This window comes from Sturnira hondurensis, unplaced genomic scaffold (assembly GCF_014824575.4).
Source record: "Sturnira hondurensis isolate 20B ecotype Veracruz unplaced genomic scaffold, ASM1482457v3 Scaffold0007797, whole genome shotgun sequence".
NCBI classification, from domain to species: Eukaryota; Metazoa; Chordata; class Mammalia; order Chiroptera; family Phyllostomidae; genus Sturnira; species Sturnira hondurensis.
Window position 1 is genome coordinate 271,555 of NW_028080428.1, and position 25,202 is coordinate 296,756.

The 25,202-nt window shown below is 47.3% G+C and overlaps 2 protein-coding genes across 2 annotated transcripts; one reads left to right on the plus strand and one right to left on the minus strand.

Moving 5' to 3' along the window:
* Positions 1 to 4,312: 4,312 nt before the first annotated feature.
* Positions 4,313 to 14,830, minus strand: HNRNPUL2 (heterogeneous nuclear ribonucleoprotein U like 2). Its single transcript, XM_037052948.1, has 14 exons — positions 13,958 to 14,830; positions 11,951 to 12,086; positions 11,575 to 11,651; positions 11,236 to 11,375; positions 10,623 to 10,713; positions 10,414 to 10,526; positions 9,922 to 10,185; positions 9,627 to 9,749; positions 8,840 to 8,968; positions 8,121 to 8,289; positions 6,085 to 6,285; positions 5,006 to 5,079; positions 4,641 to 4,748; positions 4,313 to 4,523 (listed from the first exon to the last, which is right to left on the minus strand). Exons 1-14 carry the CDS (start codon positions 14,508 to 14,510, stop codon positions 4,443 to 4,445), a joined length of 2,259 nt encoding a protein of 752 aa, XP_036908843.1. The 5' UTR covers positions 14,511 to 14,830; the 3' UTR covers positions 4,313 to 4,442.
* Positions 14,831 to 15,434: 604 nt separating this feature from the next.
* On the plus strand, positions 15,435 to 22,128 carry TTC9C (tetratricopeptide repeat domain 9C). Its single transcript, XM_037052949.1, has 3 exons — positions 15,435 to 16,449; positions 20,104 to 20,286; positions 21,313 to 22,128. The coding sequence occupies exons 1-3, from the start codon at positions 16,212 to 16,214 to the stop codon at positions 21,405 to 21,407; spliced, it is 516 nt and encodes a 171-aa protein (XP_036908844.1). The 5' UTR covers positions 15,435 to 16,211; the 3' UTR covers positions 21,408 to 22,128.
* The last annotated feature ends 3,074 nt before the right edge of the window (positions 22,129 to 25,202 follow it).

Consider the following 25,202-nt stretch of genomic DNA (forward strand, 5'->3'; position numbering starts at 1 on the left):
GAGGTTTACAGTCCCAGGATGTCTGCTCCTATGGATTGTCAAGACCCCCCCAAATTCAGGGATACATCCTTCCCATGGGAAGCTAGGGCTAGCTCATGTTTTGTGCCTGGATGCTTTTGGCGGGGATTGGAAGGGGCAAGGGGATGCCTTCAGTAATAAGAGGGTGACCTGTATTATAGATAGCCCATCACCCCCCGATTCCCCACACCTTCACACAGGAAGACAAGAGGAGAGGACACTGGGAAAGTAATCGGGTTGCCTTCCTGAAGTGAGAACCTAACCCTAGTTGGTTCAGGAGCTGCCTTAGTTCCCTTGGTGCTTGGTGAAAACCCCTGACAGTGTCTGGCACACAGGTAGCCCTCAAAGTCCTAACGAATGGAGTGTGATGTACCTGCTCAAATGTCAAGCAGGGAAGGACGGACCTGGAGAACCTTTCTCTGTTCTTACTAGATGACAGTGCTTGTCCTAAGTGAAAATTTCTACATCAGCTCAGACTTGGTAAAAAGCCAGAGTGCTTAATAAATGTAACCTTAAGATATATATTTAATTAAAGCCCCTGCTCATTTAAAGGATTTTATTTATTTGAGGGGAAGGGAGAAAGGGAGAAAAACGTCAGTGCGAGATATCAATTGGTTGCCTCTCATGTGCCCCCTACTGGGGAGCTGGCTCGCAACCCAGGAACGTGCCCTGACTGGGAATTGAACCAGTGACCTTTTGGTTTGCAGATCAGCACTCGGTCCACCAAGCCACACCAGCCAGGGCTCAATGTTTTGTTTTTGAAAAATCAGCTGACAGTCTTGCGGGAACTCTTTTGTAGGTAATTGTCTCTCTCTCTTTTTAAAAGATTTTTTAAAATATATTTTTAGAGAGAAGGGAAGAGAAAGGGTGGGAGGGAAACATCAATGTGGTTGCTTCTCACATGCCCCATGCTGGGGACCTGGCCCGCAACCCAGGCATGTGCCCTTACTGGGAATTGAACCAGCAACTCTTTGGTTCCCAGGCCCCCCTATTCAATCCACTGAGCTACACCAGCCAGGGCAATTTTTTTGCATATTCCAATTTTATACTGCTGCAACCCTAGCTGGGGAGAAAGGGGGCCTAAGAAACAGGCCCCCTAGTTCATCCCTAAGGGATGAACTATAAATATTAAAATGATTAATTAGCTGTGACACTGAATAACTTAAAAATATCCTAGAGAGTGGGCAGACACCACAATCAAGGGTACCCTCTGGGGTACAAGCCCCTGGGGTCTAAGTCTGCATCGTACAGGGACAGACAGGAGAGCAGCACCTCGACCTGAATCACTGCTCCTTTAGGACGCTGCACTGCCAGAGTCTGGGGCACCGAAGCCTCAGTAAGTACTCGATCATTTATTAGAAATTACAATCAGAATCAGTGCTAGCAATGCAACAGTGCTTTTAATAATTAGTTACCTTCTCATTCTCCAAATTCTAGGAAATTACCTCCCATCAAGCATCTTCTGTTGAAAGAGCAGGCTTTTCCTCTAAGTGGTAACTGCTCATGAATACACACTTATTTGGCTCCTAAATAGAACCTACACTTAACTTCAAGCATCCAACTAGTGTCAGTACAGGCCAAAGACACAGAGGTCATGACACAGTGTATTTCCTTCTATGCCAATGGCTCACACTTTTGGCATAAGCAAGCACCAAGCAGGCTCACAGCCCCCAAGTGCCGTCCTGGGAGAATAGGAAGGGAGTAATGGACCCAGGGTAACTCGGAGCAGCATCAAAAGTAAGTGAATGAATCCCCCAGATGACACACTCCACCCCAGTCAGTGCAGCCACGGGAGATAAGAGTGAATTCAATCCAAATGGTTATTTATTCTAAAACTGGAAGCTACTGTGCCTACATATTCGCCAGAATGTTGTCATGAGAACATGGGAGGAAAAAGTTACAGATGTAAACAATGACACAGTTACATTTTTTAAAAAATGGTAAAACCCTTTTTTACTGGCCACTTCCAAGAATGCTTTACAGGTTGTGCAAAAACATGTACAGGCTCCACGTGATGTCTGTTCTCCTCACAGGCGTTTCCATCTACGACAACAGACGTCTGATGACACACAGAACAAGTCTCTAAGGAACACAAGGCTGGGGGCCCTCCTGTTAACCCACATTTGTCCCCTTAACATGTGTTTTTTTTTAAATAATAAAAAGACAGAAACAAAACCCCAGACATCTACGTTGTTGCGAGAATCTCTTGGACTCCACCACCAAGGACGTGGCAGTTTCTTTCCACCCACCTAGAAAAACAGCTTTTAGGTTGTTTAAAAAAGATGACTTTCTAGTGTCCAAATATAACAGCAAGTACCTCCCCTAACCCTCCTCCCCCCAAGAAACACAAAGCAGCTCAGGGGCCCAGCACCCACAGACCGGGCCATCGCAGACCATGACGATGGGAGCCGAGTGCTGGAGGATCAACACCTGATGGGCTGCAGAGCCAATTTTCTATTAGAACGTGATCTTGCCCTAAGAGAATTCCTTTGGGCTCCAGTTTTTATCTCCTTGCCCTGATACTATTGACAAAGCTTTTCAAAAACTCCCTTAATAATAATAAAAAGTTAGTGGGTTACAGAAAAGTTCATGCAATCACGTCATCCACTGCCACACGCAAATCCATTAAACGGCACCACAAGAACACAGGTGCCCAGAGAAAAGACATCATTATGAGCAAGCAAACTTATTTCCTATCAGCCCCCCATTCCAGCCTCGGAGTGGGAGGTACTTGTGGGGCAGGTGTGTCACGGACAGAGGGAGCTAGAGGGCCAGAGCGAGAGCCCGCAGGCCTGGCGAGGGGCTCCCCGGCAGTCGCAGCGGGAGAGGGAGAGGAAGATCCAACCTCAGCACAAAATTTTTCAACAGAGGACCGCCCAGGTGAGGAAATGGAAGTGAAGCACACCCGAGTAGCAACACCAGGGTCCGCCCTCACTAGGAAGCGCTGCAGTGTGTGTGTTTGCTGAGTAAGCCCTTGGTGGACTCAATGCCTAGCGGGAAGATGATTTGGAACTGAAGCCAAGTATTGAAAGAACATCCCCATATCCCACCCGTATCCTTGAATCCAGCCACCTGAAGCCGTCAGTCAAGAACTGGGAGGGTGTAGGTAAAGTTACGAAGACCATCCCGACTGAAGTCTCCTGGCTAGAGGCCTCTCCGGGGAGGCAAGGGCCAGCACCCCCGCAGGAGTCCCGTTTCAGGAAGTCCGGAAGGGTGCTCCCGCTCACGCACACATTACACACACATTCGCGCTCCTCCCGAGTTGCAGCAGCCCCGCTGAGCTGCCTCCCACCCCCCACCCCCCTTTCTATTCACTTTCTACCTATGTATCAAAAAGACCAGCAGGGCTCATGCCCTCCACACTGTATAAAATAGTTGCTATTCTCAGCACCTGGGCCTGGGAGCCCACACCACAGGATTCACCTATGTACATATCCTGCTGCCGTGGAAAGAATCCTGCTTCATTTCCGTGTGAGCCGAAACCCTGAGAAACGTTCCTTCTCTCGCACTAGAAGAGGACAGATACTCCTGACAGATGATTTCAGAGACTTCACTCTCTCTCAACCTTGGAAGACGGAGAGGCCAGACTGGCGGTCACAATCTTCAGGCTGCAGCCTGCGACCCGACTCTCCCCTAGGTCTCTATGGGAGTCCGTTAACGGGGGGCACAGAGGGTGCACACTGCTCTGCTCTGCTCTGCAGCCAGGCACAGTCCCCTGCCTCCTCAGCCTGGGCATCCGCTATAACAGAACCATCCACTTGGTAGTCTCCAGGCCTCAGCCAAACAGCACAAAGGCACAGGACAGTGGAGACAATGCCACTGTGGCCTCCCAGCCCACCAGACCAGATATCCCAAGAGGGAAAGGTCGGTAAAAAAAAAAAAAAATACAAACGGTTAGTGGTGCAAGTGATTGGTAAGAGCCAATCGTTTATTTTCACTGCCCCGGTCACAAGCTCTCCCTCTCCCCACTCCTGCCTGCCGTGGACAGTGCCCTCTCATGCCTGCCCCCCCTCTCCACACGCCTCACCACTCTCCCTGCATGGCTGCCAGCCCACCTGCCTCGCAACGTCAGCGGGGTGACGTTTTCAGGACTGTTCCCGTCAGCGGCGGGGTACAGGACAGGCAGCCCTAAGTGCTGCTTTCTGAGCAAATGGTTTTTGATTACAAATATCTAACTAGGTTTGAAATGTTTTATAGAATAAGACAATATTCTTTTCAACAAACTTTAAAAAAAATGTACAGTTTTGTCGTTTGTTTCCACCTCCCCCCACCCCCACCCGTTTGCGCACCCTCCCTCCCACCGCCCCTCCCCGGCAGCTCAGCCCCACCCCGACAGCCCCTGTTTTCCTTGGTTGTGTTTTGGGGGGTGCCTGGCACCCCCAGAGATTCAGCGTCTCGGCTGACAGGTGACAAGGGCAGGGGCTTCACCGATACCCTTGGTACCCGTAGTAGTTCCTGTAGTATCGGTCTCTGTCCTGGGGGTGGTGGTAGTAGTAGTTCTGCCACTGGAAGAGAGGGGAAGACCCCGTCACGGGAGGCACAGTGGCCGGGGACAGAGGCACGGCACTCGCGCCTCGGCTCCTGCCTCCCTCCCCCGCTCTCCGTGCCCAGGAGGTACTCACATCCCGATTGTACTGTCTGTAATAGTCTCTGTATCTGTTGTACTCGTAATCCCGGCTGTAGAAGCGATCGTAGTCTCCCCTGTACCGATCGTAGAAATTACGGTAGCCCTGAGAAAGGGGAGAGAGGAGGGGTTAAGCTTTACCGGTTTCCAGCGTCAGGATCCACTGCTGCCCCCCGTCTCACATGAAACACATCTCAGTTTGATTTTGTAACAGACTTAATCTTCCCAGGATTCTTCCAGAGAAATACATTATATGGGCAAAACCCTAAGCCCTGAGAAAACAGCCCAACCCCTCTGCTCCCCCAAGCCAGTCGGAACGGCCAGCACGGCCCAGAGGAGGAGCAGGAGGAGAGCTGCACTCACCCCTCTGCTTCCAGACTGCCCCCAGTACTGCTGCCCGTAGGCCCGGTTGTCGTAGCCTCGGCGCTGCCCGCCCACTGGAAGAGAAACGGGAGAGCGCGCTCAGACAGCTGGCGTGGGGTCCTGGCTCCGTGTCTGAGTGGAAATCAAAAAGCTGGAGCCAAAGGCAATTCTGGGGGAATAGGAGGCCTGCCTCTGCCAGGCTCACACAATGGTAATTAAAGCACCAGCCAGGATCTTTTACAAAGTCTGAGAGGGGAGGGCAGAGGAAGGGCGACACAAGAAAACCAAGCCACCTTGCTTCTGAAGCCCCCCAATTCCTGCAAGACATTTAAGATGGCGACGAGTACTCGGCAGAGTCAGAAACATGAGCAAATGCTGCCGTTCGCAGAACCACCGACTGTCGGCCCTGGAAAGCATCCCACATGTTGGATAACCCAGACCCGTCATTTTATACTCGTGAAACAAGGTGTAAACAGTGAGCTCCTCAGACGCTGCGTTGACTTACACTTACACACACACACACACACACACACACACACACTTTTAAAGGTCAGTGAATGCACAATGGAGGATTAACTGACAAATGAAACATTTGGGAGGGATGGTAATCCCACTAGTAGCCTAATTTATTTCGTAACCCCCCAAATTACTGAATGATGCATTCACTTTGCGGTCTCTGTAGCTGGGTTGATCCACTAGACAAAGAAGAAAGAAAACTTAAGGATCCAATTTTGCCGCACGAATCCTTTAGGTGCACTGTGGTCATGAGTGGGAAACCCACATGTACGAGTGGAAACTAGACAAATGAGAAGACCCAAGCACTGCTTTTCAGAAACAACTGTTCAGAAACAATGATTTTTGTTGAAAAATAACTACCTTTTGTTGAAGGATTATGGAAAAAGCACAAGAAGCTGGGGGTAAAGGACACAGGAAGAAATAAGCTCCATAAAGAAGTTACTTCCTTATTCCTGGTTAGTGACTTGACGTCCTTTCCTTGTGAGTCCTGTTCAGCACAGACTGCGGCCGGCGGCCGGCGGCCGGCAGGGCCCCCAGGACTCAGACAGGCCCCCAGGACTCACCGTAGCCTTGGCCTCGGCTTCGGTTCTGCCGGTTGCGCTTGTTTCGATTGTTGCGGCGGTTTGTCCGTTTCTCAGAGGGGGGCAGAAGCTTCCTTGCCTCCTCCTTGTACTTAGTGACAAGAGGCTGAGCTTCTTCCTTCTCCAGCTCCCCATATGTCACCTCATCCATATAATCGCATTTTTCAGGCAGAGAGAAGTTGGCTGTAAGAGTAAGAGAGAAGCCCTGGCTGGTGTGGCTCAGTGGATTGAGCACGGGCCTGCGAACCACAGTATCGTGGTTCGATTCCCAGTCAGGGCACATGCCTGGGTTGCAGGCCAGTTCCCAGCGGGGGACACATGAGAGGCAACCATACATTGATATTTCTCTCCCCCTCTCCTTCCCTTCCCCTCTAAAGTTAAATAAATAAAATCTTTATTTAAAAAAAAGAGTAAGAGAGAAGCTTGTGGGCCTGAAAAGTGCACCAATAGGGGAGGTCTCATTATAAAACCTCTATTATAGGAAGACTAAGATTTCCCAAGCTTCCTCTACTAGTGCACAGAGAACTGCTGGTCCTTTCATAAGTTTTCTCTAGACTGTAACAGCCCCAGGCATAGGGCTACCTGCAAACTGTAGATTTACAAGTTCTCAAGTGATCCATAATAAATTAAGAGTAAACTGGGTTAAGGTTTCTTATCAGGCCAGAAGCAGGTAGCCAGAGGCTAAACGTAACCGAGAAAGTTTTTTGGGTAGGTTAGATAAGACGCTAAGAAACACAAGTTCAGAGGCTGAGTAGCAGTGGAATTCAGAGCAAGGGCCAGGGGTGGGTGGGGCGGGGGTCTCTTAATTCTTCGATGAATCCAGTTAACTTCCATGAACTAACTTCCTCCAGGTTCCTGAGTATCAGCTATGGACTGGCACGGTTCATTCTGCGTACACTCTGACAATCGGGCTCTAAGCCCTGTAACCAGCTTCCATCCCTGGGCATTATCAGAATCCAAAGAGCCACTCGTTGGCCGGGCAGGTGGAGACACCAGGAGCTGAAGGCAGCAGGGGGAGGGGAAGACCACACTCTGAGGGAGCAGCAGGAAGCGGGACCAATCCAGACAGACAGGTCCACCTTGGGGGGACCTTACTATTAGGCTCTGGGTTGCCTTAAAGATGTCAGGTTCCTATCAAACACCAAAGCAAGCACACAACAAACCTCACACATTATCGGAAATCAAGATAATTATAAGACCATTCTATCCAAACGCTGCATTTTTTATTGATTTTTAGAGAGAGGAAAGAGAGAGAAAACCCCGGATTTGTTGCTCCACTTACTGAAGAATTCACTGGCTGCTTCTCGTGCATGCCCTGAGCTGGGATGGAACCCGCAACCCTGGCACACTGGGACAACACTCTAACCAACTGAGCTACCTGGCCAGGGCCCAATCACTATATTTTAATTTGAATCATAACATCTCCCCCCTCCAAAAATATAAATTCAGTAAAACAGAGCTTCCTTTCAATCACAATTGCCCTACNTTGTTGCTCCACTTATTGATGAATTCACTGGCTGCTTCTCGTGCATGCCCTGAGCTGGGATGGAACCCGCAACCCTGGCACACTGGGACAACACTCTAACCAACTGAGCTACCTGGCCAGGGCCCAATCACTATATTTTAATTTGAATCATAACATCTCCCCCCTCCAAAAATATAAATTCAGTAAAACAGAGCTTCCTTTCAATCACAATTGCCCTACATCTAGAATAGTATTTGGCAAATAGGAGACACTCTTTAAATATTTACTAAATGAATAACTGACTCAATGAAGCCTCTGCCTTGAGTTTTAATGATTCTATTAATTAATTATTGTACCTTACCGAGAATGAGCCGAGAAGTTAGTGCTTCTCCATTCACTCTGCTTATTCATTTACCTACAAGTGCTCACACCCAGTAATTTACTCTTCAGTTTCACACTTTAGGTGTGGAGAGTCACTCCAGGGACGAAAAGGCCCTAGTAAGGTACGCACTGACCAAGGACAGGACCCCTGACTTGGACGGCTTTAGCCCACCTTTCATCTCCAGCATTATAGACTCAGGCACATCATCTCCCTCCACTTCCTTCCTCAACTCCAGCCTCTTCTTCCAGTCTTCCTCCTTCGGGACAACCACCACCACTTTCCGAGAGAATGTCTTGAACAGCAACAGTTTCCGCCGCTGGCCAGAGTTGTACACGTTACACTAGGGACAGAAGGAATACTGGATGTCTCAGAAATGGAAGTCATCACTCAAAGTCAATATAAAGCACTTACTGAGCATCTTTTCCAAATGAGGCACCCAATTAGGGACGTTACATACACAATCTCCTTGGATTCCTCGATCGCTACTGGACAAATATTACTAGGTTTTGCACATCAGGAAAACTGAGACTCCTAGAGGCCAAGACTCGTCTGAGGCCACAGACCTAGTAAGTGGCGAAGCCAGGGATCCAAAGGAGCTCTAACGAACGCTCTGTCCGTTGCCTCTAGAAGGGTTTTACAGTCTGGGTCCATATACTCCTTGGTAAGACACTAGTAATAAGAGGTATCTCTGAGTTCAGGAAACATTACAACTGTACCACAAAACCACCTGGTCATAATTAATTAGGTGAACTGATTCTGTTTCTTCATTCAGCCTCTCTTTACGAATGCACCCACTTTGACTCTAAGTAATTGTACCAGATTAAATAGATGCCAGATTATAATCTTTGGACCTCCCGTAAAATTAGGTTCCTTTCAATGTCTGAAAATACCTGGTCAAGAATGAAGTTCCTCTTTGTCCGGGAAGCAATCTGGACCAGTTTACTAAGGCACTGGGAGGCTTGCTGCACTAAAAGGTCTCGGCTTTTCGGGTCCATTTCTGGCTCCTCAAGCCCCTTCATCTGGTGAGTTTGAGAGGAAATGAAGAGAAACACAAGAAGTTATGAAGCAAGTTAAATAAAGCCCGAGAGTAACTGGTAAGTGTCACCTCTTCAACGCCACCAAAGCCACCACAACAGTTTGGCCCTATTCCTCAGTGTCACGAATGTTGTCCATCTCCTGCAGGAGTCATTTCCAGTCTTCATCTGGATAGATTCCAGATTTTATCAGCTTTCAGAGGTACAACACAGCAAATGGGGCGGGGGGACACCCCCCTTTAACATATATTGAGAACTCACTTTTCTAGTTGTGGGGCCCTTGTTCTCAGACACTTGAAAGACTAACTCCACTGGGAAAAGATTGTAAGAGTTTCTTGGAACCTCCAGGGCAAATTCCCATTTGACTAATAAACCCCAGCACCTCATCCTCATTTTTAAAAACGTATTGACTTTAGAAACAGAGAGGAAGGAGGACAAGGCGGAGGGAGGGAGGGAGAGGAGGAGGGAGGGAGGGAGAGGAGGAGGGAGGGAGGGAGAGGAGGAGAGAGAGAAACACCGACTTGTTGCCGATGCAGCAGTCAGTGGCTGATTCTTGTACGTGCCCTGACCAGGGATCAGACCTACAACCTTGGCGTACCGGGACGACACTAAGCAATCGACCTACCCACCAGGGCCAACTCACCCTCATTTGATTGAGGACAGTCTCAGCTCCCAGGACATTGTATCTTTTCTCGGGATTTTCTTTTGAGTATTTCAGTGCCCACTGGGTCTTTCCAGATCCAGGCAGTCCCACCATCAGAATCACCTGCAAGCAGACAGAACCAGGAGGACTATGAAAAATAAGCGGGGATCATGTTTAAAAGCCCAATTTAGTATCATCCCCTCCTGACCCAGGCCGGTGGAGTTCTGAGAAGAAAAGCTCTCCACCCCCACGGCTCCGAAGCGTGGGCATGGGGCCACGCACACCCCTCGCCTACCTCACACTCCTCTATGGTCTTGGGCGGGACTGCGGTGCGCACACGCTCCTCAACAGGCACAGCGTGGATGAACACGAACTCTTCCGGTGGTGGGAAGAAGGGCTCCTCCTTCTGCCCAAAATTTAATTCCACAACACAATTTTTGCAGAGGACATGGGGCAGGAGGGCCCGCTCTGCCAGGGACTCCTTGTTGATCCGGAATGCCACACCCAGGTCTTCCCCATTCTTAGAAAAGGAAAGTTCTACTTCTTCAGTCTCAAAATTCTGTGACAAAAGACAAGGGCGTTTATGGGCTTACAGGGTTTGAGGCTGAATGAATCTCATAATTTAATCTTACAAAAACAAAACAAAACTCCGTGACTGTGGCACAACACAACTAAGCACGCACCGCACCAAATACATAAAAAACAGCAGCGGGTGGGCAGCAAACTGAACCCCCAGTGCCCTCTACCCGCTCCTTGCTATGAACCTACAACCTTCAGGAGCACTTACAGCAAAGCAGCCAATGACATCGTTCTCCCCAAAAGTCTGGCCAAATTCCTCAAATTGCCCATTTTCTGCCTTGAGTCCTCGTCCATCGAAACCATAAGAGAATTCATCCTCACCTGAAATAGTCAAAAAATTAGTTACCCACACTCAAACTTCCCATGGAGTGAGCAACATGGTAGCAAACATGAGTGAAGAAGTTGAAGTGACTTTACCAAGTTGTGGGTGGGAAAAATCAACAGACCACCCAACTCGAAGGAGAGAGACCTCTGTGCAGCCTTCTTTCATTGGGAGATTCTGGGTTACCTAGGGGGGAAAAATCCTCTCAGACACTCTGACCCACTCAGAAGCAAAGTTTGCTAAAGAGACAAGATTTTGACGCAAACTGAAAATGACAGATACAACTCAACATCAGAATAGTAACTGTCAATGCACTTAAACCAAAGACCTGGGGGGGGGGAGCCCCGATTTCTTCATTATTGGAGATAAGGTGACTGTTAACATGTGGTGCTTTTTTCTGCACTAATAAAATATTTGTGGGAAGGAGTCCAGTACACAACAGTTTAAGGAATAATTTAATAAATATTTTTTTTACATTTTTATTTTGTTTATTTTTAGGGAGAGGAGAAGGGAGGAAGAGGAAGAGAAACATCAATGTGTGGTTCCCTCTTCCGTGCCCCACACCAGGCACCTGGCCCACAACCCAGGCATGTGCCCTGACTGAGAGTTGAACCGGTGACCCTTTGGTTCCCAGGCTGGCACTTAATCCACTGGGCCACACCAGCCAGGGCTAATAAATGAATGCTTTTAATGAGCTATACATTCTACCTTGGCTTCAAAGCAGACTTTCCCCTTTGTCACTCCGTAAGTACTCCTTGCCCCAGACCACAGCGTGGGGAACTTCTCTGAGAAAAGGGGCTGCCCTCCATATCGGTCTTTGCTCACTTGAAAATGGAGATCTGAGGTATCTGTTAGGAAAGAAACAATCTGTTTGTGCTAATGCCAACATCTGAAAGCCATCCCCAGAACACAAATCCACTGAGTTGCCAAGGATGGATACAAAGTCTCCCACATGCTACATCACTGAAAAGTTGCAGGCCATGAACTTTTCATCTCCAAAACCACTTCTGATTGGTTAAAACCCCAACCCGCCTGCCTTATACATACACGTGTCCAGGTTCACAAGTGTTTGATCCTCCTCCTCATCTTTCGCCTCTTCCTCAGGGGGCGGTGGAGACTTTGAGCTATACATAGAAAAGAAAAGCAAATACAATGTAACCAACGCCCTCTTCTTTGAGGTGTGTTTGCATGGCATCATGTCTGTTTTAAACTATCAGTGAATATAAAATTCCAGCAGACAGCTTCTTTCAGTAAATGAGAAAAGGGCAACAGGAGCTTTCAGGGCAGATTCAATCTAGAACTTACTCCTATTAAAAAACCTATTCCGTTTGCAATCCGCCCCTCTTCCCAGACTCTCTGATTCACCAGGTGTACCGAAATCATAGCAGACAGTCCCTTCAATGAAAGGGACTGTTTCCCTCACCGGCTGTGGTAAGCCTCCTCTCGGAATTCATAGTAAGCTCGGCCATGTTCATCCTTCTCATCCCGCTGTCTCTTTACCCCCCGCCGCTCACCATCTGAGCCTGCTGGTTTTGACTTTTCACTATCTTGGTCATCTCCTACAAAAAGGAGGGAAAGAAAATCAGCAGTTTTCATACTGGAGCGCGGAATAAGCTCAGAACCAACAGGAACTAAAGGGTGATCTGAGTATCTGTCCCATCCGAGTACCCGAGCTGCTCCCACTGCATCCACGGAATGTTTTATTTCCAAAGTTCTTCCTCTTGTCATTGGCTGGAATTTTATTTTATAAAAGGACACTAATTACAGTCAAGCCATAGATTAAAACTGGACAATTTCTGCATTCTAAATTTATCTGCTTAAATCAGGTCAAACTTGCAGCTTTCCCCACTAATATGGTATTAAAAAAACTTCATAGGTTAATTTTGACACTTGATTGTCAGATTTGAATTTAAGCTAGCCATAAAACGTTTTTTTCTAACACTTTACCACAGCTTCACGATACAGAAGACTCACTTAAAAAAATATCACTGTGCCTTTCAAGCTTTAAAATGCACAGCCATCCACAGGTTTGCTTCTATAGCAAGTGGACACAGGTGCATGATACACAGCTATAATTTTACCATGGATTTTTACTGAAAGTTGCAAGAGCAAACCATTAATTCACGAGAGATCCATATATAATACTGCCATCTTCACTGCACATAATTTTGGGCAGAAAGGTAGTGTCATATATTTCACAGCATTCTTTCCAAGGGGGGAAAAGCAGGTGTTTTCCTTAGGCCTTTGAAGTTTTCAATACAAAGGTTTTTAAATAATAATTTAAGACATTTCTTCATTCCTTGACCTTTTTTATCTGCCATTTGGGATACACATTCAGTCAAAGGTTATATAATGGGATTTTGGCTCCAGGACATAGGACAAACAATCTTCAAGTTGCACATGACTACCATGGAATGGGTTCCAATTTTACTATGATACTAAGTGGCAGCCTAAACAGCGTATTATAAAAAGAATTAAGGCAACCCACTTTATCGTAAGAGTAGAAGCAGCTCTAGTTTCCCTCCTTACTCCAACAGATAGTTAGGGAGCAGCTCTAACCATCCAATCACTTCTAAGGAAGACAGGTCACTAACTGGGGGGTGGGGAGCAACTTTACACAAGGTTGCTCAACGGACCCACAGATACCTCGATCATTTCAATTCAGTTACTCAGGAACCTGAAATGTAAAAGGCTAGCTGAGTGTACAGCAAATTTACAAATAATGCCCATCCATCAGCTCAGTGGTAAGATTACATTTTAATCATAATACAAACGAAGTAAAACCCCTAGCCAAGTTGAGTGACATTCTCAATGCACTAGGTAAGACTTTCTCTTCACTAGTTAACCATTAAACTCGACACCTTCACACCACAGGCTGTTGCCCTGCTACTAAAGCGAGAGCAAGGTTGGGCTGCCAAATTCTATGTGGCTCAAGCCATACCACCGTGCTTTTAATGGAGAGAACCTCGACGAATTTAGTTTACTGCCTAATATTTTTACGGCGAAAAATTCAACAGGCAGCCCAAGGGCCAAAAGCCTCCAACAGTCGGTCTAGCTATTCGTGAAATCGCCAATCCCTTAGCACGTTCTTGGTTTAGGAAAAGACAACCAGCAGCGTGGGAGGCTGCTCCACAGGTAGCTCACCAGCAGTTCGCATGCAACCCCGTTCGCTTCCACCCGCTACCAACCAACGAACCAAGTTACGCAGGAACCTCCCTCCTGCAGAGAGTGGGGCCACCAACGGTGGTCAAACCTCCTAGAAATGTGCGAAGAGACTAAAAGCCACTTCCCCTGGGCAGTCCCACCAAGTGGCGATGGAAATCTTGCCCTTTCAGGTAAGGGAGAACAGGGGATCAGATCCCGCAGTGAAGGGCTGGGTGCTTGGGCGCACCCGGCTGGTTAAAGTCGGGCTCCGCTGCCAGCTCCTCACCCTGTTCCTCTGCGGCCTTGTCACCCGGCGCCTCGGATCCCGGTGTCTCGTCCCCGCTCCGTTCCTCTGGCTCGTCTTCCTCCCCCTTGCCGGTGCCCTGCTCTTCGCCACCATTTACCCCACCTGACTCTGACTCGGCCGTGGCCTCCTCGGCCGGCCTCTCGGAAGCATCAGGCTCGGACGGGGCCTCCACGGCTGCCACCTCCGGGGCCTCCGGGGGCTCCGGCGGCGGCTGCGCGGCCTGGTCCGAGGTCTGGGTAGGGGGTGGCTCCTCGTCCTCGTCCTCAAGCAGCGCCTCCTCGTCCTCCTCCTCCTCTTCGTCCTCCTCCTCGTCCCCGCCCGGGCCGCCGCCCGACGCGTCCACAGGCCGAGGCTCCGCCTTGCAGGCCCCGCCGGGCACGGCCCCGCCACCACCAGCCTCGTCCTCGAGCATCTCGGCGTCTAGCGCCTCCTGCAGCCGCTGCGCCAGATCCACCTTGAGGCCGCGCGAGTCCAGGCCCCGCCGCTGCAGCTCCGACCGCAGCTCGGTCACTTTCAGCCGCTTCACCTCCATCGCCGCCGCCGCCTCCTCCGCCTCCCGCTTGCCTCCTCCCCTGCGAACCGACGACCGAGCCCGACCGCGCAGGCGCCGCCGCCGCCGCCCGCCTCCGCTTCACGCGCCAGCACTGAGCCCGCGCGAGCGAGCGCGCACGGACGCACGCAGGCGGCTAGGGCCGCACGCAGTCTCTTTTACGGTTCTCCCTTCTGTTTCGTTCCCCTTTTCAGCCTACGGAGCCCAAAACAACGTATCGGGAAAGTATTTCCCTCTCTGCTCTTTCGGTTCTCCTGCCGCGGGCGGGCTCGAGGCTAGGACGACGGACTTCCCTCCCTTTACCTTCCTCCCCCCTCTCACCTACTGGCCAATCGCCGCCGGTGGTTTCACTGCGCAGCCGCACCGGAGCCGGAGACGGGAAAGCCTGGCTGCGGTTCAAGTGCCTCGTAGCACGGAGGCGTGTGCGCGCCCTTCTTTCCGTACTTCACCCGGGGTTGCGCAGCAGCCTGGGCTCGAACAGCTCCTCCCACCCGGTCGCTACCATCACTCCCATCTGACTTCCTATCGCACTTTGGTCTTTGGGCTTGTTCACTAGTCCCTTCTTACTCTCTATGCATGCAGCAACTTCTTGAGAGTTTAAGGAGCCAGAAGGGAAGCTTGCAACGTGAAAGCCTCCTAGTAATTACATTTTTGTTAATAAACCAAAAGGCTCTCCAAAACCAAGGAATACAGTAAACCCTCGCCCCGCCCCCCATTGCTCAACTTCTACCTAGCAACAGATCGTCGGACCTCGCCTTTTAGCTAGATCATTGGCCAACTTGAATTGTCATCTACAATTGTGATTGGTCATCTGTGATCATCCGGATTTTTCCAATTGGAGAAATTGTCAGGGATTTTTTTGGGGGGGGGGCCCTCCCCGCGTGTTGATCCGTAGGGGAGGTTGGAAAGACTGGGTCTTTTCTGTGGGATTACTTTTCTGGGTCCGCTTCTGACTGGGCGGCGTGGTGCAATGCGCGCGACCCTTTAGACAACAAACTGTCAAGAGACCGGACCCGGTCCTCCGGATTCTCCCATTCGTAATCCAAAACCCAAGGGGATACTTCCGGGCTTGGGAATGAGGGTTGGCCTCCGGCCTTGGAGAATTGCGGCTGAGCTGCTCTGCGACTAGGTCAATCCTGGCCTTTGGGCACGGATCACGTTCACCTCGGTCTCCTAGCTCCTGGCACAGACGTCAAAAAAAGCTACTTGAATACGTGCGAATAAAAAGCAGGGATGGAAGCAAACCGCCTAAACTTCTCTTAGCAGTTGCCCCCGCCTACCTTCTTCCACTTCCAGGTCAGGGAGGTGTGTCCGAAAGAAAGAAGGAAGCAAATTCCACCGGCGTTTGCACGCCTGCCTCAATTTCTTACTGCGACCTTTGCTTCTTCCGGGTCTCCTCACTCCAGAATAGCCTCTTTGGAAACTCACTTAATCTCTGGCTTTCCCATTCTCACACTCTCTTACTGATTAGTTTCTTGCACCACTGGAGGTTGAAAAATACTGCAGAGAGGAAAGGAAGGGGCTGTGGTAGAAACAAGCAAAGCTCATCCCCTGGAGGGCCTCCTGGAAGAGGGTAATTGCCTGCCTTAGGCCGACTACCAAAATCAGTAATTCTGCTCCCACCCCAGAGCTTCAGTTGCTCTTTCGCTTCCTAATTCCGCAATAGCACTGGGCGAAAGAATTATGGAGAAGCGCCTGCAGGAGGCTCAGCTGTACAAGGAGAAAGGGAACCAGCGTTACCGGGAAGGGAAGTACCGAGATGCTGTGAGTAGGTACCATCGAGCTCTGCTTCAGCTGCGGGGTCTGGATCCAAGTCTGCCCTCCCCGATACCTAATCTAGGACCTCAGGGCCCGGCTCTCACACCCGAACAAGAAAACATACTGCACAGCACCCAGACAGACTGCTACAACAATCTAGCTGGTAAGAACAGGGAGGAAGGGTGGGTAAGAATCTCCAGGCAGGTACACAAAAATCTGTGAACATTTGGAAAAACACTGACGGGCTTTTCTGCTGTCATCTAGTTCTCCCATGAATTCAAATGTATTTCCGGTTTACAGGGCTCTAGTTGAGCTTCTGTAGAACGGTAGTTCTCAAGCTTCTGGAGAGTTTATGAAACAACTCCTGAACCCCACCCCCAGATTCCGATTTACTAGGTCTGAGGTGGTGCCTACCATTTATTTGCATTTTCTAACCGACTCCCAGGTGATGCTGATAGGTTTAGGAAATTTTGCGCCCAATGGGGATAATACTGAATTTATATTGAGGGCATTGTTTTTTTTAATATTTAAAATACTGGAAGGAAGGCTGTTGTTTCAGCTGGTGTAAGTCATTCTTATTAGATGCTTTGGGTATCCTTTCCTTATTTTCCTCTTACCTGTACATCAGCTAGCTAATAATTTGGGTAACTAGTTATCTGGCATTTCTAGATGGCCTTGGGTGAAGAGGTGAATGGCAAGAATTGTATCACTGGGATGAATCTGCCAAAAGAGGGGAGACTTCTTAGGTCTGTTCTGTGGCAAGCAAACTAACCATGGAACAAATTAACTTATTTTGAAGTGTATTAAAACATTCTAATGGTCCTGACCCAGGCCATAAAAGTTAGTAGGAGTAGTTTTTACACTTTGTAATGGTTGTTTGAAAATGATTTTTTTTTTTACTGCAATACTCATCACTTTGGTGAAAATCTAGCTTTTTTACGGTGTGTGTCCAGTGCTACTCTTAGACTTAAGTAATAAAAATAGCAGTTATAGAAGCTAATGTTTAAATTCAATAATTTTTATTGAGTGGTGAGGTTCCCTGCTCTCATGGAACATATATTCAAGGGAGGGAGATGGACAGTTAACAAAAAAGCAACATGTATACATTTTTTGAAAATGGTAAGTACTGCGGAAAAGAAAAAAGGCAGAAAATGAGTACAGTGAGTGCCACAGACATGGGGGTGTGCATTTAGAATGAGTGGTCAGGGAGGGCTCATTGAGGGGCTGCTTATGAGATGCCTAAGGCAGACACTGTTTGAGCCCCTTACACAAACTAACCTGGTTAGATATCACAACAACCCTTTGAGATGCATTTAAGGAAACGGTCAAACAGTGGTAAGTGGTGGGGCTCGAGGCAATTCTTAACTCTCCACCCAAGTTCTTGTGCGGAAATGTGCGGAATCCTGCACATTTCCCTTTTCCATTATGAAAAGACAGAAGATAGGCCTTCACGTTGCCTCCTAAACCGATTTATGTCTTGAGGTCCTGTTAGACAGTAGGGTGTGTATTAGGGAACTGACTAGAAATTAGAGAAATGTGGTGTTAGATAGGGACGTCTGTCCACCCTCTGGGAGGACTTGGCTGAGACTGTGGCTCACCTGTCTGTAAAGTCTCTGCTGGTGGGTGTTGGTGGGTGTTCCACAAGGACTCACTGAATTACCAGTTTCCACCTGTTGTCTGCTTGGGACATGTTGCGCAGTGTATTTACAGTATCTCTCATTACACAAAAATCCTGCAAGGTTTTTATGATTATCCCCATTTTGTAGAGAAGGCAGCCAGATCATCTCACTGCTTAAAATCCTCCAATGGCATCTCATTGCACTTAGGAAGAAAATCCGAACTCTGATCCTTACCCCCAGGGCCAGACATGGTCTGGCCCCTCCATACACTGAATTCGTAAAGTGCATTTCTGCCTTCCAGTTCTGTGGGATCTTGTCTCCGAGGTTAGAAAGCGCTGTCCCTTTCTAAGAATTGTGGTGAAGTGGAATGTTCAAGACCGAGAGCTGTGGGTAGAAGAGACACAAGGAAGAAGAGGTTTAAATAAACTTTAAAATCTGAGACTTGCCCTTTGTTTCCAATGCGAAAAGGACACTGTGAAGCAGATGGGCCTGGGCAGGGATGGCGGGCTCGTTCCTGTGTTGATGGTTCAGCACTGAATACTGCCTCTCTGTTTGCCTTCTGGCTTAGAGGCTACAAGTAGAAGGTCCCCAGCCATTTGTAAAGGCACAGTAAAATCTCACTAAGCTAGAAAGCCACTATGAATTGATAAAGATATCCTTGAAAGACACTTATCCTTCAGATCTTGGCTCAAAAGTCACTTTCTTAGGTCTTCAGTACCCAAGCTGCACTCTGACCTCATTCACTCCCTCTTAGGCAGTGCTGGTTTTCTCAAAGCACTTTAAAAAAATTCATTTGTTTATTGTATATTCCTGCTACTTGGGGACCAGGATGTGAACTCTGCTTACTCGTGAAGATGGTGATCTGGTTCCTCATCCTGTTCCCAGCTCTGCCCAGCACTTGGTCAGTGCCCCATAGCTGGTTGTCAAATGAATGAATGAAGCCATAGTAATGGGTTATTTGACCACATATCTGGGGAAATATCTGAGGACAATCTATGACCACTTGGTGGTGATGTTGTAAAAGGGATGCAAACATTGGCCCTTTAATGAGCTCGCCAGCCAGGATGCTCAGTGCCTAGCATCATGTTGTAATAGTACTATGTTTAATCCCATACTTATGGAATAGGGAAACATTTCCCGTCTTAATTGTAAAAAAGCAGAAGATTAACCTGATCATTGCCTCCTTTTGAAGTATATTAAAACATTCTAACTGTCCAAGCTGAGGCCACAGAAATTATTAGTAGTTTTTAAAAAACTTCTTTTTAAAACTTTATCTCTTTTTTAAAAGATTTTATTTATTTATCTTTAGAGGGGAAGGGAAGGAGATAGGGAGAGAAATATCAATGTATGGTTGTCTCTCGTGAGTCCCCTGCTGGGAACTGGCCTGCAACCCAGGCATGTGCCCTGACTGGGAATCGAACCGTGATCATCTGGTTTGCAGGCCTGCGTTCAATCCACTGAGCTATACCAGCCAAGGCTAAAAAAACTACTTCTATCATATTTGTATGTTGAGGTGCCATTAAATCATCCAAGGGATTAGTGAAGTAATATATCATCAATAATGATGATGATTTTGGAGTTAGAATCTTTGGTTCAAATGTCTTACTCATTTCATCCAGAAGCTGTGTGATCTTGGACAAGTTACGTTACCATTCCGAGCCTTCATTTCTTTATCCATCCATTAAATGGAGTTAGTAACACACTGATCTCACAGAGTGGATGAGAAGATTAAACAAGCACAGAGCGCAATGCTTACTATTGCCTCGCATAATTATTATTTTTTTGTTTTGCCTCATACGGCAACCGCAGTTGTTAACAAAGTTGCAGTACAAGAATTGTGGTGAAGTGGAATGTTCAAGACCGAGAGCTGTGGGTAGAAGAGACACAAGGAAGAAGAGGTTTAAATAAACTTTAAAGTCTATTATCAGTTTTATAGCTGGGCCTAGCCCAACACTAGGTACATAGTAGGCATTTGGTAGATACTGAAGTAGATGGAAGGCATGTGAAGCTTTTATACACTGCTACCTCCCATGCTTAGAAGAAGGTCTGGCGCAGGGCAGACGCTCACGCTTATTTGTTGGATAAGTGACTCTTGTTGATGCCGCTCTGTGTTTGGTGCTGCCTTGAGTTGGCCGGTGAGATTTGGTGTAACAGGGCCCTCCTCCCTCTTCTCTTTTCCTTTCCTGTGGCCCCATTAGCCTGTCTCCTTCAGATGGAGCCAGTCAACTACGAGCGAGTGAAAGAGTACAGCCAGAAAGTCCTGGAGAGACAGCCTGATAATGCCAAGGCCTTGTATCGGGCTGGAGTGGCCTTTTTCCACCTGCAGGACTACGACCAAGCTCGGCAGTACCTCCTGGCTGCTGTCAATAGGCAGCCAAAAGGTGAGCGAGGAGGGGATCAAGTGGGAAGGACAAAGAAAATTGTCCTGTTCGGGCGGGAGCTGCGGAAGGTGGTTTTAGTTTACTTTTGCAATTTATTGAGTTTTTAAATACATTGTACATGGCTCAAAATTTAAAAAGTATAGAAGTGTACAATGAACAGGCCTTATCCTCTTACGTGCTTGTCTCCACAGGAAAGCAATATGGTGTGTCCTCCGGAAATCTTGATGCTCAACGGGCACACACATACACTCGCTCCTCCTCCTGCCCCCCGTCAGTGAAAGAGGTTTTAAAGCTTTGTTTTCAAGTCTCACTTCCTAGATGGAGACTGACATAGGATCCAGTGAATACACCTGATCATCCTCATTTCTGCCAGCTCTCCAGCTGGGGTCTGGCTTTTGCTTAATCAATTTATTCTTTATCTCAGCTAACCCCAGATACGGCCTAGAAAAAGGCCTACTGAGAGAGAATCTGAGACTTGCCCTTTGTTTCCAACGCGAGAAGGACATTGTGAAGCAGATGGGCCTGGGCAGGGATGGCAGGCTCGTTCCTGTGTTGGTGGTTCAGCACTGAACACTGCCTCCCTGTTTGCCTTCTGGCTTAGAGGCTACAAGTAGAAGGTCCCCAGCCATTTATAACAGCACAGTAAAATCTCACCAAGCGAGAAAGCCACTACGAATTGATAAAGATATCAAATATGAGCCACGTGTCTATGTCACTTACCTTCAAGTACATAGAGTAACCGCCACCCAGGTATAGCATGTTTAGAGGCTCTGCTAGCACAATGACTATTTCTTCAAACTCCCTTTCATCATGAAATTAGCAACCAGCCCAGGCCTGTGTAGAGATTTTTCAGATATCCAAAGTGGTCGTAATGAGATTATTATTATGTGGAATATATCATATTGTGATATATTCGGATCTTAGAATGATTAAAGAAAAAATGGAAGTATGTTAACACTCTTCTCCTGCCCCACGGTGAGGTCATGCTCTAACTTTCTCTAATTGCCTCCTTCACCCCCTTCTAAGATGCCAACGTCCGGCGGTACCTCCAGCTGACGCAGTCAGAGCTCAATAGCTACCACCGCAAAGAGAAGCAGCTGTACGTGGGCATGTTTGGTTAACAGAGGAGAGTGGTGCGTCTCCACTTGAACTGAGGTGAACTGGTAAAGACCGGTCAAGGGAAACCGGAGCCTCACATACCTCTGACCCAGGTGGATTTCTGTCTCGTTTCTGCTTCTGCACAAACTCCTAACTGCTTGCATAGTCCGCCTCTTTTTGTTTGTCCCTCTGTATGTTTGTAGAGCTTTTACTACATGGTATTCTTGGGGACATCGGCCCTGAGAAAGACCACGAGGAAACATTCATCAGCCATGGGTGGCATTAGTCACATCTACAGCACAGATGTTAATGATGGGTGTTGCTAGACGTGCTCGTACACAGGGGAGATGTGTTGCTGGCAGAGGAGACAATGACGATGGGCAGGACGGAGCTTCTGTTTCGTCGGATGCCTTACGCCAAAGTTATGCAGGCAAAAACTGGGCAGGGCGTATCTTTTGTGAAACTAGACAGTTGTAAATTGGGTCCGTATGTGTTCAAATGAAAGATTGGAAATTAACCAAGTAAAGTAATTCCTTATTCTTAATGTTTTGTACATATTGATTTTTCCCCCTACAGAAGTATCTGATTGCTCTTGTTTCTCTTGGTAATTTCTAGTGGTTGCTATTTATATTTAGCTCGTTAATGTAGTAGACTTATTTAATTTTTCATTAAACTCTTCTATTTTAAGATACCTGGAGTCAAGCATTTAAGTATTTATTTAATAACCTTGAGGGGCCCTGGCTGGTGTAGCTCAGTGGATTGAGCATGGGCCTGTGAACCACACAATCGCGGTTTGATTCCCAGTCAGGGTACATGCCTGGGTTGCAGGCCAGTTCCCAGCAGGGGACTCACAAGAGGCAACCATACATTGATGTTTCTCTCCTTCCCTTCCTCTCTAAAGATAAGTAAATAAAATCCTTAAAAAAAAAAAAAAAAAAAAAAAAACCTTGAGCCCTCCTCCTGCTACAAAAACACCGAAGTAAACATTTTAATTTTTAATAAGTGCATATAGTATGCTTATTTGTCTAAGATGCTTAGGCAAGGCAGATTGCTAAGTCTTCCAGAAAGAATACCGTAAAATAGCAGAGTAAAAACATAAATCTGTTCTTTGCCTGTCTCCTCGCATTTTGCCAGAGCTCCGTTCTTTTACAGAGTGGGCAAACAATGAGGCAGGGTTCTCCTTTCTCAGTGCCTTTCAAGCAGTTTTTGAAACTGTCTAGAAACTGCGATCTGAGGCAGACGTGGCTCAGCGGGAGGCTCCATCCACCAGGAGCTCCTTGGTCACTCCGCTCACTTGCCAGGCGTACTGTCCACAGTGAGTGAGTTCTACAGAGTGGACGGGACCGTACAGCACCGCCTCTGCCTCTGAGTGGAGGTGATGATAAGCATGTATCATTGGCCATCATACAACCACAGATGGTCTTCAGAAAGAAAAACCGTAGTGTTGCCAAGTGTACATGAGTTCTGCTCCCTTTACCAGTAACGCCTCGTCTCCCGATGACCCAGGCTCCTTTGCGTCTCCCCATACCCTTGAATAATGCAGCCCCAGGCCTTACCACAAAAGGGTTTTCTAATAATGGTGAAGAAATGTAAGGACAGAACTAACGAAAGTAGAATATTTTATCCCTCTTCCAAGCCTCTTAAATTTCTAAGTCTAGATTGTTGATAAAATTTTGTCATGACTGCATTGTTTGTTTGTTTGTTTAGGGCTTGTTTTGCTTTTTGATTTTATCTGTGTCTGTGGGGGGGTGTGTTTTCAAGACAGTGTTACAGGGACCTATCTTCTGCATCAATGAGGAAAAATAAAACTGATATTTAAAAGTGGATTTTAGAAATTTATTGCACTCATCCTTTTATCAGCGCTGCTGAGATGCTCAGTGGTCAGGCCTGTATTGCAGTCTTTATTTCCAAGGCCAGCTCCTGATGGAGGGGTTAATGAACAGGAGAGTGGGAGACGGAGGCAGTCCGACTGGGTCTGGAGGAGGTCCGGCAAGCCCACATCCTGAAGGGGTCATCCAAAGGTACCCAAATCTCAGGACTGAGGGGTTTGTGGGGGGCGGGGGGCCGCTCACGTCACCTGACCCTAAAGCTTTCCAGGGTTGGAGTGAAGAGAAGCCATTCATGGCAGGTGTGAAGGGTCACACTTCGACACATAGGAGACAGTTCAGAACAGTATTCTCTGAACTCATACCCACCCCCTTCATAATTTTGCCAAAAGCACATACTACCTATACCACTATTTAAGTGTTATTTAAATACGTGTTTTTAAAGGACGAAGGAGTATGTTAGATGATACCATGGGGATGTAAATGGCAAACTTTACACTCTGAAACCATGAGTAACTGAATTTCTCCAGTAAGTAAATTGCAAGGAAAAGGAGAAGGGACCTATGGAGTAAGAGGCTTAAGAGATGTCAGCCAAATAAATGTGACTGTACTTTGGGTTCTGATTTGAACAAAACAGCTAAAAGCTTATGGGACTGAAGTAACAGGGGGAAAAATATATATATTTATATGTATAAATAGCCATATATATGGCTCATATATATATATATATATATATATATATATATATATATATGTCTCTTTCCAGTTCCTGGTACAGTGTTTCTAAAAACCTTGGGATTTGGATTCGGATTGGGAAAAACAGGAGTTGATGAGACATCCCTGGTTGGAAGGCGCAGTTGGTTGGAGCATCATCCTGTGCACCAAAGGGTTGTGGGTTCGATTCCCCACCAGGGCACATTCCTAGGCTGCACGTTTGATCTTAGGTCTGGATGCATTTGGGAGGCAACCAACTGACATTTCTTGCACATCTCTCTCTCTCAAATCAATAAATGTATCCTCGGTGAGGATTTAAAACAAAAGTTTGAGACAATCAGGGAAAGTGGAGCAAGGATTATTGTCAATTTTGTTGAGCATGATAATGTATTTGAATATGATAATGTATTCCACGAGTTCTTTTAGAAATATATACTGAAATTGCTTACTGATAAATCTAGGAAGGGGACTTTAGAGCATATCATATCATTTGTCATAAATACATAAAATGTTTTACAATAAAAAGTATAGTATATGTCAGCCCTGGCTGGTGTAGCTCAGTGGATTGAGCGCGGGCCTAGGAGCCAGAGTATTGCAGTTCAATTCCCAGTCAGGGCACATGCCTGGGTTGCAGGCCAGTTCCCAGCAGGGGACACAAGAGAGGCAACCATACATTGATGTTTCTCTCCCTCTCTCCTTCCCTTCCCCTCTAAATCTTTAAATAAAATCTTTAAAAAAAAGTATAGTATATGTCAAAGTAAAACATCTTTGTCAACATCGGCTTTGGAAAAATCAAAATCAAATCCAACGTGAAATGGGCTGAATTGGTGAGTTTTGTGAAGCTGAGCTTAGCCAAATGCCTGGGATTGAAGAGGCATTAGCACTAAGTGAAGGCACACTTACAAAGTAGCCAATTAAAAGAAAAAATGTGCCCTGGCTGGTGTAGCTCAGTGGGTTGAGCACGGGCCTAGGAGCCAGAGTATTGCAGTTCAATTCCCAGTCAGGGCACATGCCTGGGTTGCAGGCCAGTTCCCAGCAGGGGACACAAGAGAGGCAACCATACATTGATGTTTCTCTCCCTCTCTCCTTCCCTTCCCTAAATCTTTAAATAAAATCTTTAAAAAAAGAAATGAAATCCTAAACTAGAATGGAGGGAAAAGAGTGGTTGTCTCGATTGTCTGAAGACTGAGTCAGAGTATAGCTCAAAGCAAGTTAACTCCTGCAGGAGACTCTTCCTAGGCTGGGGCCCAGGGCCTCCTGGGAAAAGAGGCTGATCTT